Source organism: Haliotis rufescens, unplaced genomic scaffold (genome assembly GCF_023055435.1).
Source record: "Haliotis rufescens isolate VD_foot unplaced genomic scaffold, xgHalRufe1.0.p SCAF_18, whole genome shotgun sequence".
In the NCBI taxonomy this organism is placed as follows: Eukaryota; Metazoa; Mollusca; class Gastropoda; order Lepetellida; family Haliotidae; genus Haliotis; species Haliotis rufescens.
Window position 1 is genome coordinate 32,704,950 of NW_025963868.1, and position 17,593 is coordinate 32,722,542.

The window sequence follows — 17,593 nt, forward strand, 5'->3', positions numbered from 1 at the left end:
TGCAGGGGCACACTTCAGCTGTGCCAGGATCTTAGTGCAGTGACACACTTCAGCTGTGCCAGTATCTTAGTGCAGGGACACACTTTAGCTGTGCCAGGATCTTAGTATAGGGACACACTTTAGCTGTGCCAGGATCTTAGTGCAGGGACACACTTTAGCTGTAACAGGATCTTAGTATAGGGACACATTTTAGCTTTGCCAGTTTCTTAGTGCAGTGGCACACTTTAGCTGTGCCAGGATCTTAGTGCAGGGACACACTTTAGCTGTGCAAGGATCTTAGTGCAGGGACACACTTTAGCTGTGCCAGTATCTTAGTGCAGGGGCACACTTCAGCTGTGCCAGGATCTTAGTGCAGGGACACACTTTAGCTGTGCCAGTAACTTAGTGCAGGGACACACTTTAGCTGTGCCAGGATCTTAGTATAGGGACACACTTTAGCTGTGCCAGGATCTTAGTGCAGGGACACAGTTTAGCTGTAACAGGATCTTAGTATAGGGACACATTTTAGCTGTGCCAGTATCTTAGTGCAGTGGCACACTTTAGCTGTGCCAGGATCTTAGTGCAGGGACACACTTTAGCTGTGCAAGGATCTTAGTGGAGGGACACACTTTAGCTGTGCCAGTATCTTAGTGCAGGGGCACACTTCAGCTGTGCCAGGATCTTAGTGCAGGAACACACTTTAGCTGTGCAAGTATCTTAGTGCAGGGACACACTTTAGCTGTGCCAGGATCTTAGTGCAGGGACACACTTTAGCTGTGCCAGTATCTTAGTGCAGGGACACACTTTAGCTGTGCCAGGATCTTAGTACAGGGGCACACTTTAGCTGTGCCAGGATCTTAGTGCAGGGACACACTTCAGCTGTGCCAGTATCTTAGTGCAGGGACACACTTTAGCTGTAACAGGATCTTAGTATAGGGACACATTTTAGCGGTGCCAGTATCTTAGTGCAGTGGCACACTTTAGCTGTGCCAGGATCTTAGTGCAGGGACACACTTTAGCTGTGCAAGGATCTTAGTGCAGGGACACACTTTAGCTGTGCCAGGATCTTAGTGCAGGGGCACACTTCAGCTGTGCCAGGATCTTAGTGCAGGGACACACTTTAGCTGTGCCAGTATCTTAGTGCAGGGACACACTTTAGCTGTGCCAGGATCTTAGTGCAGGGACACACTTTAGCTGTGCCAGTATCTTAGTGCAGGGACACACTTTAGCTGTGCCAGGATCTTAGTACAGGGGCACACTTTAGCTGTGCCAGGATCTTAGTGCAGGGACACACTTCAGCTGTGCCAGTATCTTAGTGCAGGGACACACTTTAGCTGTAACAGGATCTTAGTATAGGGACACATTTTAGCGGTGCCAGTATCTTAGTGCAGTGGCACACTTTAGCTGTGCCAGGATCTTAGTGCAGGGACACACTTTAGCTGTGCAAGGATCTTAGTGCAGGGACACACTTTAGCTGTGCCAGGATCTTAGTGCAGGGGCACACTTCAGCTGTGCCAGGATCTTAGTGCAGGGACACACTTTAGCTGTGCCAGTATCTTAGTGCAGGGACACACTTTAGCTGTGCCAGGATCTTAGTATAGGGACACACTTTAGCTGTGCCAGGATCTTAGTGCAGGGACACACTTTAGCTGTAACAGGATCTTAATATAGGGACACATTTTAGCTGTGCCAGTATCTTAGTGCAGGGGCACACTTTAGCTGTGCCAGGATCTTAGTGCAGGGACACACTTTAGCTGTGCAAGGATCTTAGTGCAGGGACACACTTTAGCTGTGCCAGTATCTTAGTGCAGGGGCACACTTCAGCTGTGCCAGTATCTTAGTGCAGGGACACACTTTAGCTGTGCAAGTATCTTAGTGCAGGGACACACTTTAGCTGTGCCAGGATCTTAGTGCAGGGACACACTTTAGCTGTGCCAGTATCTTAGTGCAGGGACACACTTTAGCTGTGCCAGGATCTTAGTACAGGGGCACACTTTAGCTGTGCCAGGATCTTAGTGCAGGGACACACTTCAGCTGTGCCAGTATCTTAGTGCAGGGACACACTTTAGCTGTGCCAGTATCTTAGTGCAGGGACACACTTTAGCTGTGCCAGGATCTTAGTGCAGGGGGACACTTTAGCTGTGCCAGGATCTTAGTGCAGGGGGACACTTTAGCTGTGCAAGGATCTTAGTCATCGTATCTCAACATGCATGGATCAATTGTCATGATGCCAATCACTGGACTGTCTGGTCCTGACTCAATTATTTACAGACTACCGTCATACATCTGGAATATTGCTGATTGTGGCGTAAAACATAAAACCAACAAAACAAATTGGACCAGACAACTATTGCCTGGTTTGAAGCAGTGACCATAAACTATTTTAGCACCCTTACCCTGATTACAAATCAATGAGAGATAAGGTGAGCTAAAGCTTTGATCAGCATCACATGATCAATACAAACCTAGTCCTGGTGAGCAAAAAAACACAAGTTTGTGTGCAACATGTTCCGATTTGATTTTATTGACAAAAGTATATCATAAAAACATCACCTTGGAAGGTTATATATATATATATATATATATATATATATATATATATACAAAAGTGCCACAGGCACTGAAGCTCACCTGGATATGTAGTCAACAAAATGTTGCTGTCTGCTTTGGTATTCAAATATTTTCTATATCGACAATGAGAACTAAATGAACACAAAATGTAAGATAAAATAATAATAAGGAAAATAAAATAAGGAGAGCTATAAATGCCAAAGGACCAATGAAGATCCGGGGTAGAATAGGTCTTCAGTAGCCCATGCTTGTCATAAGAGGCGACTAACGGGATTGGGTGGTCAGACTCGCTGACTTGTTAATGCATGTCTTCGATCCTAATTGCGTGGAACGATGCTCGTGACCTCAATTATAAGATTGAGTCCAAACTCGATTATTTACAGACAACCGTCCTACAGCTGGAATATTGCTGAGTGCGGCGATAAACAACAAATAAAGAGCATGTGTGCCTTTGGGAGTAATGACATGTCGACATATGCGGTAGTCCAATCATATTTAGCACAGGAAAGTGGGCTTGATGTGGCAATGGTGAAACAAGACTGTGATACACTTAAGGCTAGTGGGACACTCTTGCCTTGGGAAGATGCACTACCAACTACAGATGTGACAATGACTTGAGTTATGGCCATGAATAGGATTTTCAATGTGGCTGAAAAAATTGTTGTGTCATCACTGGTGGGAAGAAGCATGAGAAGAGATGTATTGACACACAAAGGACAAACAGGCCACAACATATGCTCTCTTGACTTTCAGTCTGGTGAGCTAACATGAAATCTCAAGGAAATGACTGAAGGAACATACAAATTTGCAATGGACTTTATTCTTAAAAGTCTAATGGTAAGAAGGTCAGATGATACGGAATATACCATTTAAATTTAATATCTTGGGAATATCGTTAGAGACTGGGGGTTAAAATGGGTCTTCAGCAAGCCATTCTTGCCATAAATGGTGACTATGCTTGTCGTAAGAGGCGACTAGCGGGATCGGGTGGTCAGGCTTGCTGACTTGGTTGATGCATGTCATCGATCCCAATTGCGTGGATCGATGCTCATGTTGTCACCATGGCAAGAATAACATTGGTCTATACTTTATATATAGATGCAGTAGGTAGTTATCTTAACAGATGACTGTTCCTTCTTCCATTTCAACATCCTGGAATGGATCAAGTTCATCTCTCATCAGAACAACATCTAAATCAAGCTCATCAACATTTATCCTCTTCATCTCAAGGACTAGCATTTCGTTAAACCGACACTAACCCCTGGATTCGTTCCCATGGTTCTCATGATCTAAAATTACCTGCCCTTGATTTTTAATAATATTACACTGACCAAGCAAACGTTGAGATAAGGAAAAAGGAAAAGGGTAAGGAAGGACTTATGCCACCACCCTTTTAATGGACACGAAGATATCCTTCCCATCAAAATGAGTAAAAGACGACTAACGGGATTGGGTGGTCAGGCTCGCTGACTTGGTTGATGCATGTCATTGATCCCAATTGCGTGGATCGATGCTCGTGATATTAATCACTGGATTGTCTGGTCCAGACTCGATTATTTACAGACCGCCGTCATATAGCTGGAATATTGCTGAGTGCGGCGTTAAACAACAAACCAACCAACCAACTAGTCTGTCTTACAGACCCTGATACAAATATATCAAATACAGCCCATGCAAGTCTATAATGTTTGGCAAGTCTAGATCACTGCAGCATCAGGAATTGAAGAGAGTCACTGGGCTCCTTTTACTATATGTTTATTAAGATAACTGAACAACTGTTTTTTTTCTGTACGATATGTTCATTTCAGAGACTAGATGTTAGTCTAACAACCAATTATCAAAATGATTTTTTAGGGCTTTCTCTTTGATGCCAGTCAGTATTTCAATGTTGAATTTCCAGCAAAGTCTTGTAATCAGTGGGACTGGCTGACATGTTGTTTGTAACTCCCTTTCTGATTGGCTGATGGAAATCAAGGGCAGGTAATTTGAGATCACGAGAACCACGGGATCCAAGAGTTTGTGAAGGTTTACTGGAGATAAAGAGGATGCTATTTCAAATGATCTACCAAATAAATGAAACACTGTGATGTAGTTACCATGGTTATAATAAAACTAGCTACATTCACCATTATTGTATGGCACTGTACAAGAAATCAACTAACATGGGTTAATAATGTAAGCCTACGGGATTTAGAATATAAGAATAATGTAAGAAATTCACATACCAACTAAAAAATCTCAGGTTATGTAATTACCGTATTCGACGTAATACGCCCCCCCAGGGCGCTCTCAAAATTAGAAATAGGGGGCTCTTATTAAAAAAGTATTTTGGTGGGGGAAAAAATCAGTCTGAAATGTTTATATGTGACAGATATATTTTTCCAGGAATTAACTGCCGATAATTAAGGGTGCACATAACACACGCGTGTGTATTATACATGAATAAAAGAGTCTTACATTGATCAATCGGAAGGGGTGCTAATTGAGATTGTTTACAAGCCAATATATTAGCAAGTATCGCCGTGGGCGCTTAATAGAGCGGGGCGCTTATTACGTCGAATACGGTATATACAACTAATATGAATGAAACATCACGAATGCTTTTGATTTTCTCTAAAAATTGAACATGTGATGCACTCATCTGGACATGCTCAGTGGGAAACACTCAGCCTCAGGCTGACAACCAAATCTTGGCAATTCCCAGATTGGTTCTGTAAAATGTAATAAAAATAAAAGACATCCCATGAAGAATCTATGGAGGAAGTCCATAAGGCAGGAAACAGACATCTCCATGAAAGAGTCTCGGGGAAATGGCTTTCAGAATACCGTATTCGACGTAATAAGCTCTAATAGGCGCCCACGGCGATATTTGTTAATATATTGGCTAGTGAACACCCCTTCCGATTGATCAATGTACATAGACATATTTATTTGTGAATAGTAGCACTCGTGTGTTATATGCACCCTTAATTATGGGCAATCAATTTCATTATACACGATATACCTGTCGTGTATAATATGAACAGACTTTTCTTTTGTATCATTTCAGGCTGTCAGCATACACCACGAAATTTACGATCTTTCAACTGTTTTTTCCCCACTAAAATCATATTTTTATAAGAGACCCCTATTTCTAATTTTGAGAGTGCCCTGGGCGCTTATTACGTTGAGTACGGTAATATTTCAATTTGTTTTGGTACATATGGCTACAAAACAGCTAACACAAAAAACATAATCACAGGCATATCTGAGTAAAACATAACCATTTTTCAAATAATAAGAAAGCATTTTTACCCCCAAGTCAACAGTAACAGTACATGATATAGGTCGTCTTATAGTATTGGTTTGTCATGACAAGGATCTGGTTTCTTTAATTCGTACAACCTAATGAAGATCCGGGGTAGAATAGGTCTTCAGCAACCAATGCATGCTGTAAAAGGCGACTGCTTGTCGAGAGGCAACTAACGCTTGGGTGGCCAGGCCCAGCTGATTTGGTTGATACATGTCATCGTACCCCAACTTCGAGGATCGATGCTCATGATGTAAATCACTGGATTGTCTGGTCCAGACTCGATTATTTACCGACCGCCGTCATATCGCTGGGATATTGCTGAGTGTGGCGTTAAACAACAAACAAACCAAACCCAATCGTGTGGATAGATGCTCATGACATCAATCACTCGATTATTTACCGACCGCCGTCATATCGCTGGGATATTGCTGAGTGCGTCTTTAAACAACAAACAAACCAAACCCAATTGTGTGGATCGATGCTCATGACATCAATCACCGGATTGTCTGGTCCAGACTCGATTATTTACCGACTGCCGTCATACCGCTGGGATATTGCTAAGTGCGTCATTTCACAACAAACAAACAAACAAACAAACAAACAAACAAACAAACGTGTGAAGCCTGTTACCTGATTACTTTCCCACCTATCAATAAACAAATAAACAAATAAACAATATACTGATCATGTTCATACTTTGACTTTGAGTACAAGGACAGAGCATCATAATATAAAACTGATTGGCAGATTTTGAACAGAAGCATAAACTTTAGCTATGATGTTCATACTTTCGACCTTGAGTACAAGGATGACAGTGCATGATAATATATATAATGATAATAATAAAAATAATAATAGATGATGATATAAGTTCATATACAGAGTGAGCTGATATTTAATGTATACAGTATACAGTATACAGAGCGCACAGATTTGATGCACCTGCTTCGTCATGATCTGGCATACACTCTGTTTCTCCATCACCTGTGAGTGAGTGAGTGAGTGGGTAAACAACATATGAAAATGACCTGGTTTTAATTCTTTCAATGGTATGACGTCATCTCTGGATGTAGTTGGATGTACACGTCATTCTCACAAAGTTCAGTAACCGTTTTTCGTCGATTTTGAATATTTCGAGAATAAGTCACTACATCTACAAAATGTTATTTCCTTGCACTAAAAATAGAAAAGGGGAAACCCTGATGGTAACAGACAAGCAGACCAATAAGGTACTTTATTTGCCGATCCACACTCACTGGCAGTCACATGTATTACCGGTCAAAGCTGGTAAAAACTGGTAATAACCAGTAATGGGACCACTGACAGACTACGAAATAACACTTTTCAAATTTCATCAGTACGTATGCATTTCTTTTGCCCTTCAGTATATTAACCACAAAACATTCAAGACAGCACAATGGAGGCACATGGAGGACAGACTTTCACATTGAAGTTATTAACCCCAAGAGAAGCGGCAAACCAAGATCTGAACCCACAATCACAGGTTTCTGGCGTTCCCAAGGTATGCAACTCTTGGGTTAAAGGGATCATAAAAAACCCAGCCTCTTATGACCAGCATGGATTGCTGGGACCTATCATAACCTTGAATCCCCAAGCATGAATCCTGGGGATCTGTTTTGAAAGGTGAGGCTTATAAATGTGAACGTATAAAAGTGTAAATGAGGTACAAACTCAGCTTACTCACAGGACTAGCCAACTAGCCAACTAGCCAATCTCAAAGTTAGTCGATCGTATTTAATCTGTCCTGGAAACCCCACTCGGCATTTGATATCTGACTTCCCATCGGCCTCCACGGAAACATTTGATTGGGGACCGGTCATTTATAAAATTGGTCAGAGTGAGTTTTTGGGAGGGTCATAAAAAATAAGACACATCTTTGGTAGGGTGATGAAAAAATGGACACTTTTGAATTTAAAATTCTTTTGCTTGTCAGCATGGCCGCCAGACAGGATCCTAATCATGGCAATTCTGGGAGTCACAACAAAGAGAAGCAACTCTGCAAAGTGAATGATAAACCCTTGGACAAGGGGAGAAGGGGGAGAATCGGGATGAATTCGGATGAAAACAGCTGAATCGGGTTGCTTCCTGAACAATATCTGATTCATGGGCGAATACAGCTTTTTTGAAAAGGGGGTGCACAATTAAGATCTATTTATTGTCTTTGGTGGTAATTTATACGGAAATAAAGATTTTTTTCGAAATAAAAAGGGGGGTAGTAGCGCAACCCCCCCCCCCCCCCCCCCCACACACACACACACACTTTGTATCCGCCAATGTGATTATTTGTGAATTTTCAACCATGAATCACAGGATCTTGATCAGACTTTTGACAAATTTTAATCGGGAATGGTCCTACCAAGGACGGCAGTAGAAACCCTGAATGTGTGAGCCCCAAAGGCTTGATTTAAAAGAATCATGTATTGCTGAAGCTAACTATGATACTATTGACGAGACAGGTGTCCCTGCTTGACCGTGCAGAAATATTGTCACAAGCAAATGTTCCAGCAATATGACACCGAGCTGTAAATACTTCAGTCTTAAGGTGAGTGAGTGAGTTGGGTTTAACGCCGCTTTTAACAGTGTTCCCGTTATATTACAGCGTGTCAGCTTAATGTGGGAGGAAAGCCCGAAGTGATGCAGGTCTCGGACGTTTACCACTTCGGTGAAACCCACGGACACGGGTATGGTTCTGACAAACCTAGAAACATTATCGGGGCGAACCGGGATTCGAACCCACAATCATAGGTTTCTGGTATGTCCAAGGGACGCAACTCTGCACAGCAAATCGTGGCGCCTTAGACGACTGGGCCACCCTCGGCCCCTCAGTCTTCAAGTATTATTTAACTTGTAGGCTTATTGCGAGTGGATGTACAAGACTTCTGTCTTCAGGTACATTGCCACACTGAGGGAACAACAAATATATCTTACATCCATGTTTATCATTCACCTCAATCTCACACGTTTGTCTGTCTTATTCCCAAATGACATTTTCCTCATGTTTAAGCTCTGTGCATCACGTGCATCTTGAGTCAATGTATACAACACCAAACACAACACAGTAAGGAGCTTGAACTGTAGAGATTACAAAGATTGGACAGAGACTGACGAAATGTCAATTGCCATGAGGTATATTTTTTGTAGTTGTAAGCCACTGTAATGCTAAGATAATAAGGTCATAGATAAAAACAAATTGGAAGTAGTGAATGCCAAAATATTCACCTCTAAGAAAAATCCCTTGACTGTCTAAGAACTGGTCTGGCTCTAAAGTAATAGATGGTTCCCGGCAATATACTGAATTGTAGGCTTAGGGTTATTAATATTTTAAATACGTTTTGTTAACGATGCAGAAAAAAAAAAAATAACCACATATTGTAATATAGTTAATAGTTTAAGATACCATGTCTTCCGATCATTCTTTACTGACTATTTTTTAACTGCGTCACCTGTAGATTGGGAAGAAAATGTGTGTACAGCTGATTGCTATTTCTGGCTTAGTTTACAAGACAAACAGTAATCATAATTTCAAATATACCGTATTCGACGTAATAAGCGCCCCGCTCTAATAAGCGCCCACGGCGATATTTACTAATATATTGGCTAGTGAACAATCCTAATTAGCAGCTGGACGATTGCTGGATCAATGTACACAAGACTTATTTATTCGTGTATGATAAGCACCCTTAATTATGGGCCATTAAATTCTCGAATATATGTCTATCGTGTATAATACGCACAGCTTCTTCTTTTATATCATTTCAGGCTGTCAGCATAAACCACAAAATTTACAATCTTTCAACTCTGTTTTTAATCTCACCAAAATTATATTCTAATAAGAGCCCCTTATTTCTAATTTTGAGAGCGCCCTGGGCGCTTATTACGGCGAATACGGTATAGCAAAACCTAGCAGAGCAGGAACTAAACTTTAGGTTTAAATTTTATGATCACAAGTTTCACATGACTGGACCTGAAGCGAGACAAATTTCTTTAACATCGCGTAATAGTAGAAAAATATTTTTTTCTCCAAAATACTGCATTCTCTAGACAGGGTGCACATTATGCTCACAAAAATACAGAAGACGTTGTCCCAGTTTCACACTTCAGACGTAAATCAAATTCATTAAAATCAGACCTCAGTTAAGGCTACCGCTAAACAAAGATATGAGGACATAACGGGTCACGTCAGAATGACCTTTCATCCGACCAATCAGAGCATCCCTTACCAGATTATGAAAGTGACAGTCGGAATGTGATTTCTGATCATGCAGCCTGGAAAACATTAACTCTGAATGATAGTTACGGTTTCAACGACTGTATCCATACAATCTAGGTCATCTATTAGCCATTCCAGAATGTTCTTTTGTTCAGGTTTCAAATTTGTGATCGAGAATTTGTCAAAATACGTTTCGAAGCGCAGTCACCAATTTGGAATTAGTGCCGTAAAGCACGAGAAAGCTGCCTTCTGATTGGTCATTCCATTGATCGGTCAAAGTTCGCGCAAGGTCGGTCTGACGTGACCCGTAATGGGATGTCCTCAGATCTTTGTTTAGCGGTAGCGAGAACCAAGATCTGATTTTAATGAGATTAGTAGACTGGTACCTTCTCTGAAATGTACTTTCATTCACACTACATTACACAAGCATGTCCACTTCCACTAGCCTACATCACAGCCTAGTTTCCACGATGCCACATCAAGGCCACTATTCTTGCCGCGACCCTGGCGCCAACTCCTCGCACAGATCAGCTGTTCTTTTCTCGTATACTCTCACAAAAATGGCGACTACCTTAGGCGACGACCTCGTTGAACAGATAACAAAAACATTCGTAATTTCATCCCTACACAAAAACAGAGGCAATCGTTGAGTTGTTTAAAAGATGAAAAAGACATGTCAACAAGGACAGGCAGGGTAAATCACTTTCATACGAAGGTGTACAGTCGTGGTTGTTAATTTTGTGAAACTTTCTCTGATTGGACGATGTGTGCGATACTCCAATCATATTTAGCACAGGAAAGTGGGTTTGATGTGGCAAGGGTGGATACAAGACTTTGATAAAAAGGCTAATGGATGCTTTTGCCTCGGGAAGATGTACACAAATTAGCTTCACAATGTTTATGTTGTGAGTTGTGTTATTTTAAATTGTGCCAATCATCACTCAGGTCTGACAGTTGAACATAAATGGGTTGATGTACTTGTATGCGATGATGAGAATGATGGTTATCTCCCTTGAGTTCTTTTTTCACCGCCAGGTGGCAGACAAGATGGCCAGCATCACGAGAACAGGGGAGATAATCAATGGGTGACCACCTGCAAATAGAGAGCACAGCAAATTGCAATTTCAAAATTAAAATACATATCATATCGATGGACTGCAAAATTTGAAAGGATGAAATACAGCCGTCCTTGGTTATAACGCCACCTTTCGTCCAGCGGAAAATATGGCATTATACCCAGGGTGGCATTAAAACAAGGGAGGACTGTATATATTCATTTCCAACATAATGTTCATAATAAAATGTTTGAAAGAATGGCAGTTGAGGATATTATCACAGAAATGGATGGTACCATTAACATCAAACTAATTTGTTTGTTATTCTAAGAAAGTGTGAATACAACTAAGAGGAATGAATTATGTTTCTTGATTTAGAAGAAGGAATTATCTCCAAAAAATGGACTACATTGCCAGTTGTACCTGAAAAAATAAATACCAAATGGCATTATAACCAGGGAGTTGAACCTTTGGTCATGAAGAACAATTGCATTGTAGCCATTGTGTCATACTAGCGAGGGGCATTATAACTGGGGGCATTATACCCAGGATGGCATTATATCCAGGGTGGTATACTGGCCAGGGGGGCATTATAACAGGGGGCATTATATCCAGGGTGGTATACTGGCCATGGTGGCATTATAACTGGGGGCATTATATCCAGGGTGGTATACTGGCCATGGTGGCATTATAACTGGGGGCATTATATCCAGGGTGGTATACTGGCCATGGTGGCATTATAACTGGGGGCATTATATCCAGGGTGGTATACTGGCCAGGGTGGCATTATAACTGGGGGCATTATATGCAGGGTGGTATACTGGCCAGGGTGGCATTATAACTGGGGGCATTATACCGAGGGTGGCATTATAACTGGGGTGGCGTACCAGCCATAGTGGCATTATAACTGGGGGCATTATAACTGAGGGCGACATACCCAGGGTGGCATTATAACTGGGGGCATTCCATGCCCACATTCTCACAGTAAGGGGGGGCACGGGGGGCCCAGTCATCTAAGGCGCTGCAATTCGCTTCGCAGAGTTGCGACCCTTGGGCACGCCAGAAACCTATGAGTGTGGGTTCGAATCCTGGTTGCCCCAATTATGTTTTTAAGTTTGTCAGCACCATACCCCTGCTCGTTGGTTTCACCAAAGTTGTAAACGTCTGAGACCTGCATCACTTCGAACGATCCTCCCACATTGAGCCGACACACCACGATATAACTGGATTGCTGTTAAAAGCGGTGTTAAACTCAACTCACTCACTCTCTCATGTATGTATGTAATTGTTGTTTCTGCTAATCCTCCACCTACTATATACAGTCAAGTCTCGTTAATCCGACATTGTTGGTTGTATATGATTATGTCGGATTAACGAGTATGTCAGATAAACAAAATCAAGTAGTATCAACTAGCGTGATCGAAAATCGGACAACTACGCGATAGATAACGATACAAACACGTAATAAAAAATAAAAATGTAATATTCATATTGTTATGTTACATTGTTAACAGAATATGTTGTCTAATCATGCAACCTCTAAAGCTCAACACAAAACAATTGCTTCATAACACCGGCTGTGTACTCGCGGGCAGATGACCACGGAGTACGCTGATCACTGTGTCGGATTAACGAGACTGATTAATGAGTGATTTCGGTACTTCGTCTCAAATTAGCTGTGTCGGAGTCGGAGTGCGAGACTGTCGGATTAACGGGTCTTAATAGCACTGATTTAATCGGTTCCCATCATTAGTGTCGGATAAAGCCGATTGTCGGATTAACGAGACTTGACTGTATATTCTGTACCATGGTATAAAGGATTTCTCCAAACGCACCTTTACAGTAATTAAAGTTGTAATCCTTAAATTGTGTTACATTGTTTTCTAAAAGGCATTGGCTAGTCACAGGGCTGGGACGAGTCCAAATTTACTACCCGGGTACCCACCCCCATATTACCCGACTCTACTCGCGTACCCGCTGTAGGTCTCAAGACATAGGTACAAAATGTCCGATTGGGAAACATTTGACCATACTCCTGTCAAAATGTATTTAGATACAGGTATAAAATGATCTGGTCATGCATACACTGAACTGCACTGAAGTTTTATCATTATGCAAACATATAAAGTCAGAAAGAATGGGTGCTTAGTCGGAAAGAAATGTAAACATTTGTCACTTATAGTGTAACCATAGAGTTCAAGATAATTTTTGCCATTAACAATATAATCACGTGACTAACCCCGGGTCCGGGTAGTTCTGTGGGTACCCGGGTCCTACTCAATACCAACCGACCGAAGTACCCGAGTTACCCATCCCAGCCCTAGCTAGTCTTATACAAGGGATTTCAAACCCTGGGCCCACCTGCACAAAGTGATCTTAGTAAAACAACTATTGTAAGCCTATGTTAAAGAATGCAAGCCTCAAAGATTACATTTTTACCAAGTAACCATATGGCTACAAGTATTTTTTACCAGGTAGCCAGTGGTAAAATCAAGAAGTCAAGCCCATATTGTAGGTAGCCAAAAGCATTTGAAATTATCTTCATCAAATAACTATAATATGTACAAGTTACAGCACTTGAAATTGTCTTGAAATTGTATCTTAATGGAAACTGAACTTGAATTTTGTTACTTGTGACTTGAACAATGATAAAATGTATGTAACTAGATTATATAGGTATATTCTCACTTATCAAATAAACTATCAACTAAAATAAAGTACTAATTACATTAATATCTATGTATTTTGGTTCGCTGTTGACTTTAGAAGGAATTATTTGTGAGTACAATTATTAGCAGGTGTGTTTATTTATTTTTGTGTCTACAGATGTGTAGCCACAAGATATTTTTCTAGGTAGTCATTTGGCTACCTCTGAATTTAAGACAGAAGACAAACTGAAATTTAGGTCGCATTGGCTACCATTTTAGTTTGCAACTTTGAAGCCTGGGCCCTGTTCCTCAAAGCGATCTTAGCGCTACGAATGATCGTAAGCCTATGGTAAAGTATTGTAGATATGATCACCTTAGCGCTAAGATCAATTTGAGGAACAGGGCCCTGGTATGGGAGTTACGAGCACCTTAGCGTTAAGATAGCTGTGAGGAACAGGGCCCTAGCTGGTATGGGAGTTATGATCATCTTAGCGCTAAGATCGCTGTTCCTCCTAAGATCGCTTTGAGGAATGGGGCCCTGGTATGGGAGTTACGATCACCTTAGCGCTAAGATCACCGTGAGGAACAGGGCCCTGGTATGGGAGTTACGATCATCTTAGCGCTAAGATCACTGTGAGGAACAGGGCCCTGGTATGGGAGTTACGATCACCTTAGCGCTAAGATCACTGTGAGGAACAGGGCCCTGGTATGGGAGTTACGATCACCTTAGCGCTAAGATCGCTGTGAGGAACAGGGCCCTGGTATGGGAGTTACGATCATCTTAGCGCTAAGATCACTGTAAGGAACAGGGCCCTGGTATGGGAGTTACCATCATCTTAGCGCTAAGATCTCTGTGAGGAACAGGGCCCTGGTATGGGAGTTACGATCATCTTAGCGCTAAGATCGCTTTGTGCAAGTGGGCCCTGATGTGTTTACTCCACCTACCATTCACTTCACCGTTGATGCTTGTTTCCATGGAGTAACTGATGTCGTTGTTGATGATGCAACGAAACTTGGTCTCCTCTTCAGTTGCGATCCTATACACGAGCGATGTGGTGCGGAAGTAAGCACAGTCCGTCACAAGGGCGGGTGCATCTTGGGACACACCATTCGTGTACGGCTTCCAGACTTCCTGTGGTGAAAGATAATACAAAAGTTATCTAGACCCGCTCCGAGACAAAGATTTGGCCACAGGGGCCCGTTCCACAAAGCGATTTTAGCGCTAAGATGATCGTGGCTCCCATACCAGGGCCCTGTTCCTTACAGTGATCTTACGACAGTCGTAGCACTAAGATCGCTTTGTGGAACAGGCCCCAGGTCGGCATCAAATTCTTATGTTTTTTGTATTTTTTGTATAGTCTTAGATTTATTGAATTAACTGTGACTCAGCTGTGTATAAAATTCACCAACATTTTCAGTCAGACAACCGGAATGGTAACAGGCTCCCACAACGCGATCATAGTGCTACGACTATCGTAAGCCTTTGTTAAAGTATGGGAGTTACAATCGATCACCTTAGCGCTAAGATTGGTGGATTATAAACTTAGTAAATTTAACTCATCGAATTCCAAGAGTGATTCATCCATATCTAAAAACTCAGATCCATATTTACAGAACGGACGATGCACTGGCTAAATATATGCTGAATAATGACCATACGTGATGCACTAGCTAAATATATGCTGAATAATGACCATACGTGATGCACTAGCTAAATATATGCTGGATAATGGCCATACCTGATGCACTAGATAAATATATGCTGGATAATGGCCATACGTGATGCACTAGCTAAATATATGCTGGATAATGACCAGACCTGATGCACTAGATAAATATATGCTGAATAATGACCATACGTGATGCACTAGCTAAATATATGCTGGATAATGGCCATACGTGATGCACTAGCTAAATATATGCTGAATAATGACCATATGTGATGCACTAGCTAAATATATGCTGGATAATGGCCATACCTGATGCACTAGATAAATATATGCTGGATAATGGCCATACGTGATGCACCAGCTAAATATATGATGGATGATGGCCATATGTGATGCGCTAGCTAAATATATGCTGGGTAATGGCCATTCATTTGACATTTACCATATTTTCTTAATTTTCTCTCTTAAAATGTCAATGAGTAATGTATAGGAAAACCTATTCGGAACTCGGAATAACAAATAGCTGTCCTTTGACTCGGGATCAACACTGTTCATTCACTCGTGACAGATAATCCGCAATTCCTCGTAGCTCATTGGCTATTTTTTAAGTAAATGATATGTGTTCATTTTCCATGTCAGGACCATTTATTATAATAAGTTTGCGAACGCAAGTTCAATATAATAAACATTGACACAATAATGCATTCTCAGCCTTAAATTTAATAACTTAAAGATAATTTCACTCACGCCCTCCAATCTCTGCCAAGACCATTCTCCTGCAGGCTTGCTGACCTTGGCCTGACAGTGCAAGGTCACATCTTCTCCAACCATGTACTTGGGCTTCACCGGTTCATGGCGCACTTCTATCCTCCCTGGCCGGGCTGTAAAACAGGAGTGATGTTTCGATTACACTGAATAATCCTCAACATCACAAGCACAGCTGGTTCTGCAGTTTCCGTCAATTTTTTATGAATCAGATCTTTTTACATATACATACATTGTATATATAAACAAGTGCTAAACGCCACACTCAGCAATATTCCAGCTATATGATGGCGCTCTGTAAATAATCAAGTCTGAACCAGACAATCCTGTGATTGACATCATGAGCATCGATCCGAGCAATTGGGATCGATGACATGCATCAACCAAGTCAGCAAGCCCTACCACCCGACAAGCATAGTCGCCTTTCACGGCAAGCATTGGTTGGACCTATTCTACCCTGGAATCTTCACGGGTTTTGTAAAGTAATGGAGTGTTCTGTACTATAAGATTTGATAATTACTTTCATTAAAGGACCTTTATATTTCTTGTCAAGGATAAATATTAATCAAAAAGAAAAAGTCCATACATGTTTGCAAAGCAATATTTACAATCTGGAATCCTTCAAACTTAACTTAAAGAACAAAAATAGACATAATTGGAGGTAACTGATAAATTGTTGTTTGTTTGTTTGTTGTGATATGGTATGGCTGGTACAAAATGTTTGTTTAGGGATTGCAACATACAAAAAGCAAATAAAAAAACAACTCACATGTCCCAGATACATTTCCTGGTGTTTCCATCATCATCATAATCGTATCATTCTGGTAAGTGAACTTGCAAGTGTATGTCCCGACATCAGCACATGACACGTTGTTGAACCTCAGGTTCAAGAAGGATGCTGTCACGGAATCTGTATTGATTGACCCTTCAACTGTTGCTCGGTTTGAGATGTCAGTACTCAGCTGGGGAGCGCCGTTACGTGCCACGCTTGCATGCTGTTTTGGACCTACCGATGACGGCTTATTGAAGGATAGAGTGAGTGATTGAGCTGTCAGGGTGTCGTCACTGTTGCCCTCGAGCGTGCATCTCACTAACAACGTCTCCGTCACGTTATCAATTATGCTGGTTGGCTGGAGGAACGTATTCACTTGGACTGAAACAAAATAGGAAAATAAGTTGATCATTTGAAGTTTACTCTACAGCACAGACGCAGTGAGTGAGTGAGTGAGTTGGGTTTAATTTAACGCCGCTTTTAACAGTATTCCAGTTATATCACGGCGTGTCAGCTTAATGTGGGAGGAAAGCCCGAAGTGATGCAGGTCTCAGACGTTTACCACTTTGGTGAAACCCGCGTGCACGGGTATGGTGCTGACAAACCTAGC

General features: G+C 41.5%; 1 protein-coding gene across 1 annotated transcript; it reads right to left on the reverse strand.

The window, feature by feature from the left end:
* Positions 1–8,551: 8,551 nt before the first annotated feature.
* On the reverse strand, positions 8,552–17,364 carry LOC124113959 (the record flags this gene model as incomplete). The annotated part of the gene is made up of 4 exons (XM_048398019.1): positions 8,552–11,166; positions 14,722–14,908; positions 16,194–16,327; positions 16,981–17,364. Coding segments are annotated over 4 exons (773 nt in total), but the record flags the coding sequence as incomplete, so codon positions are not given.
* Between the last annotated feature and the right edge of the window lie 229 nt (positions 17,365–17,593).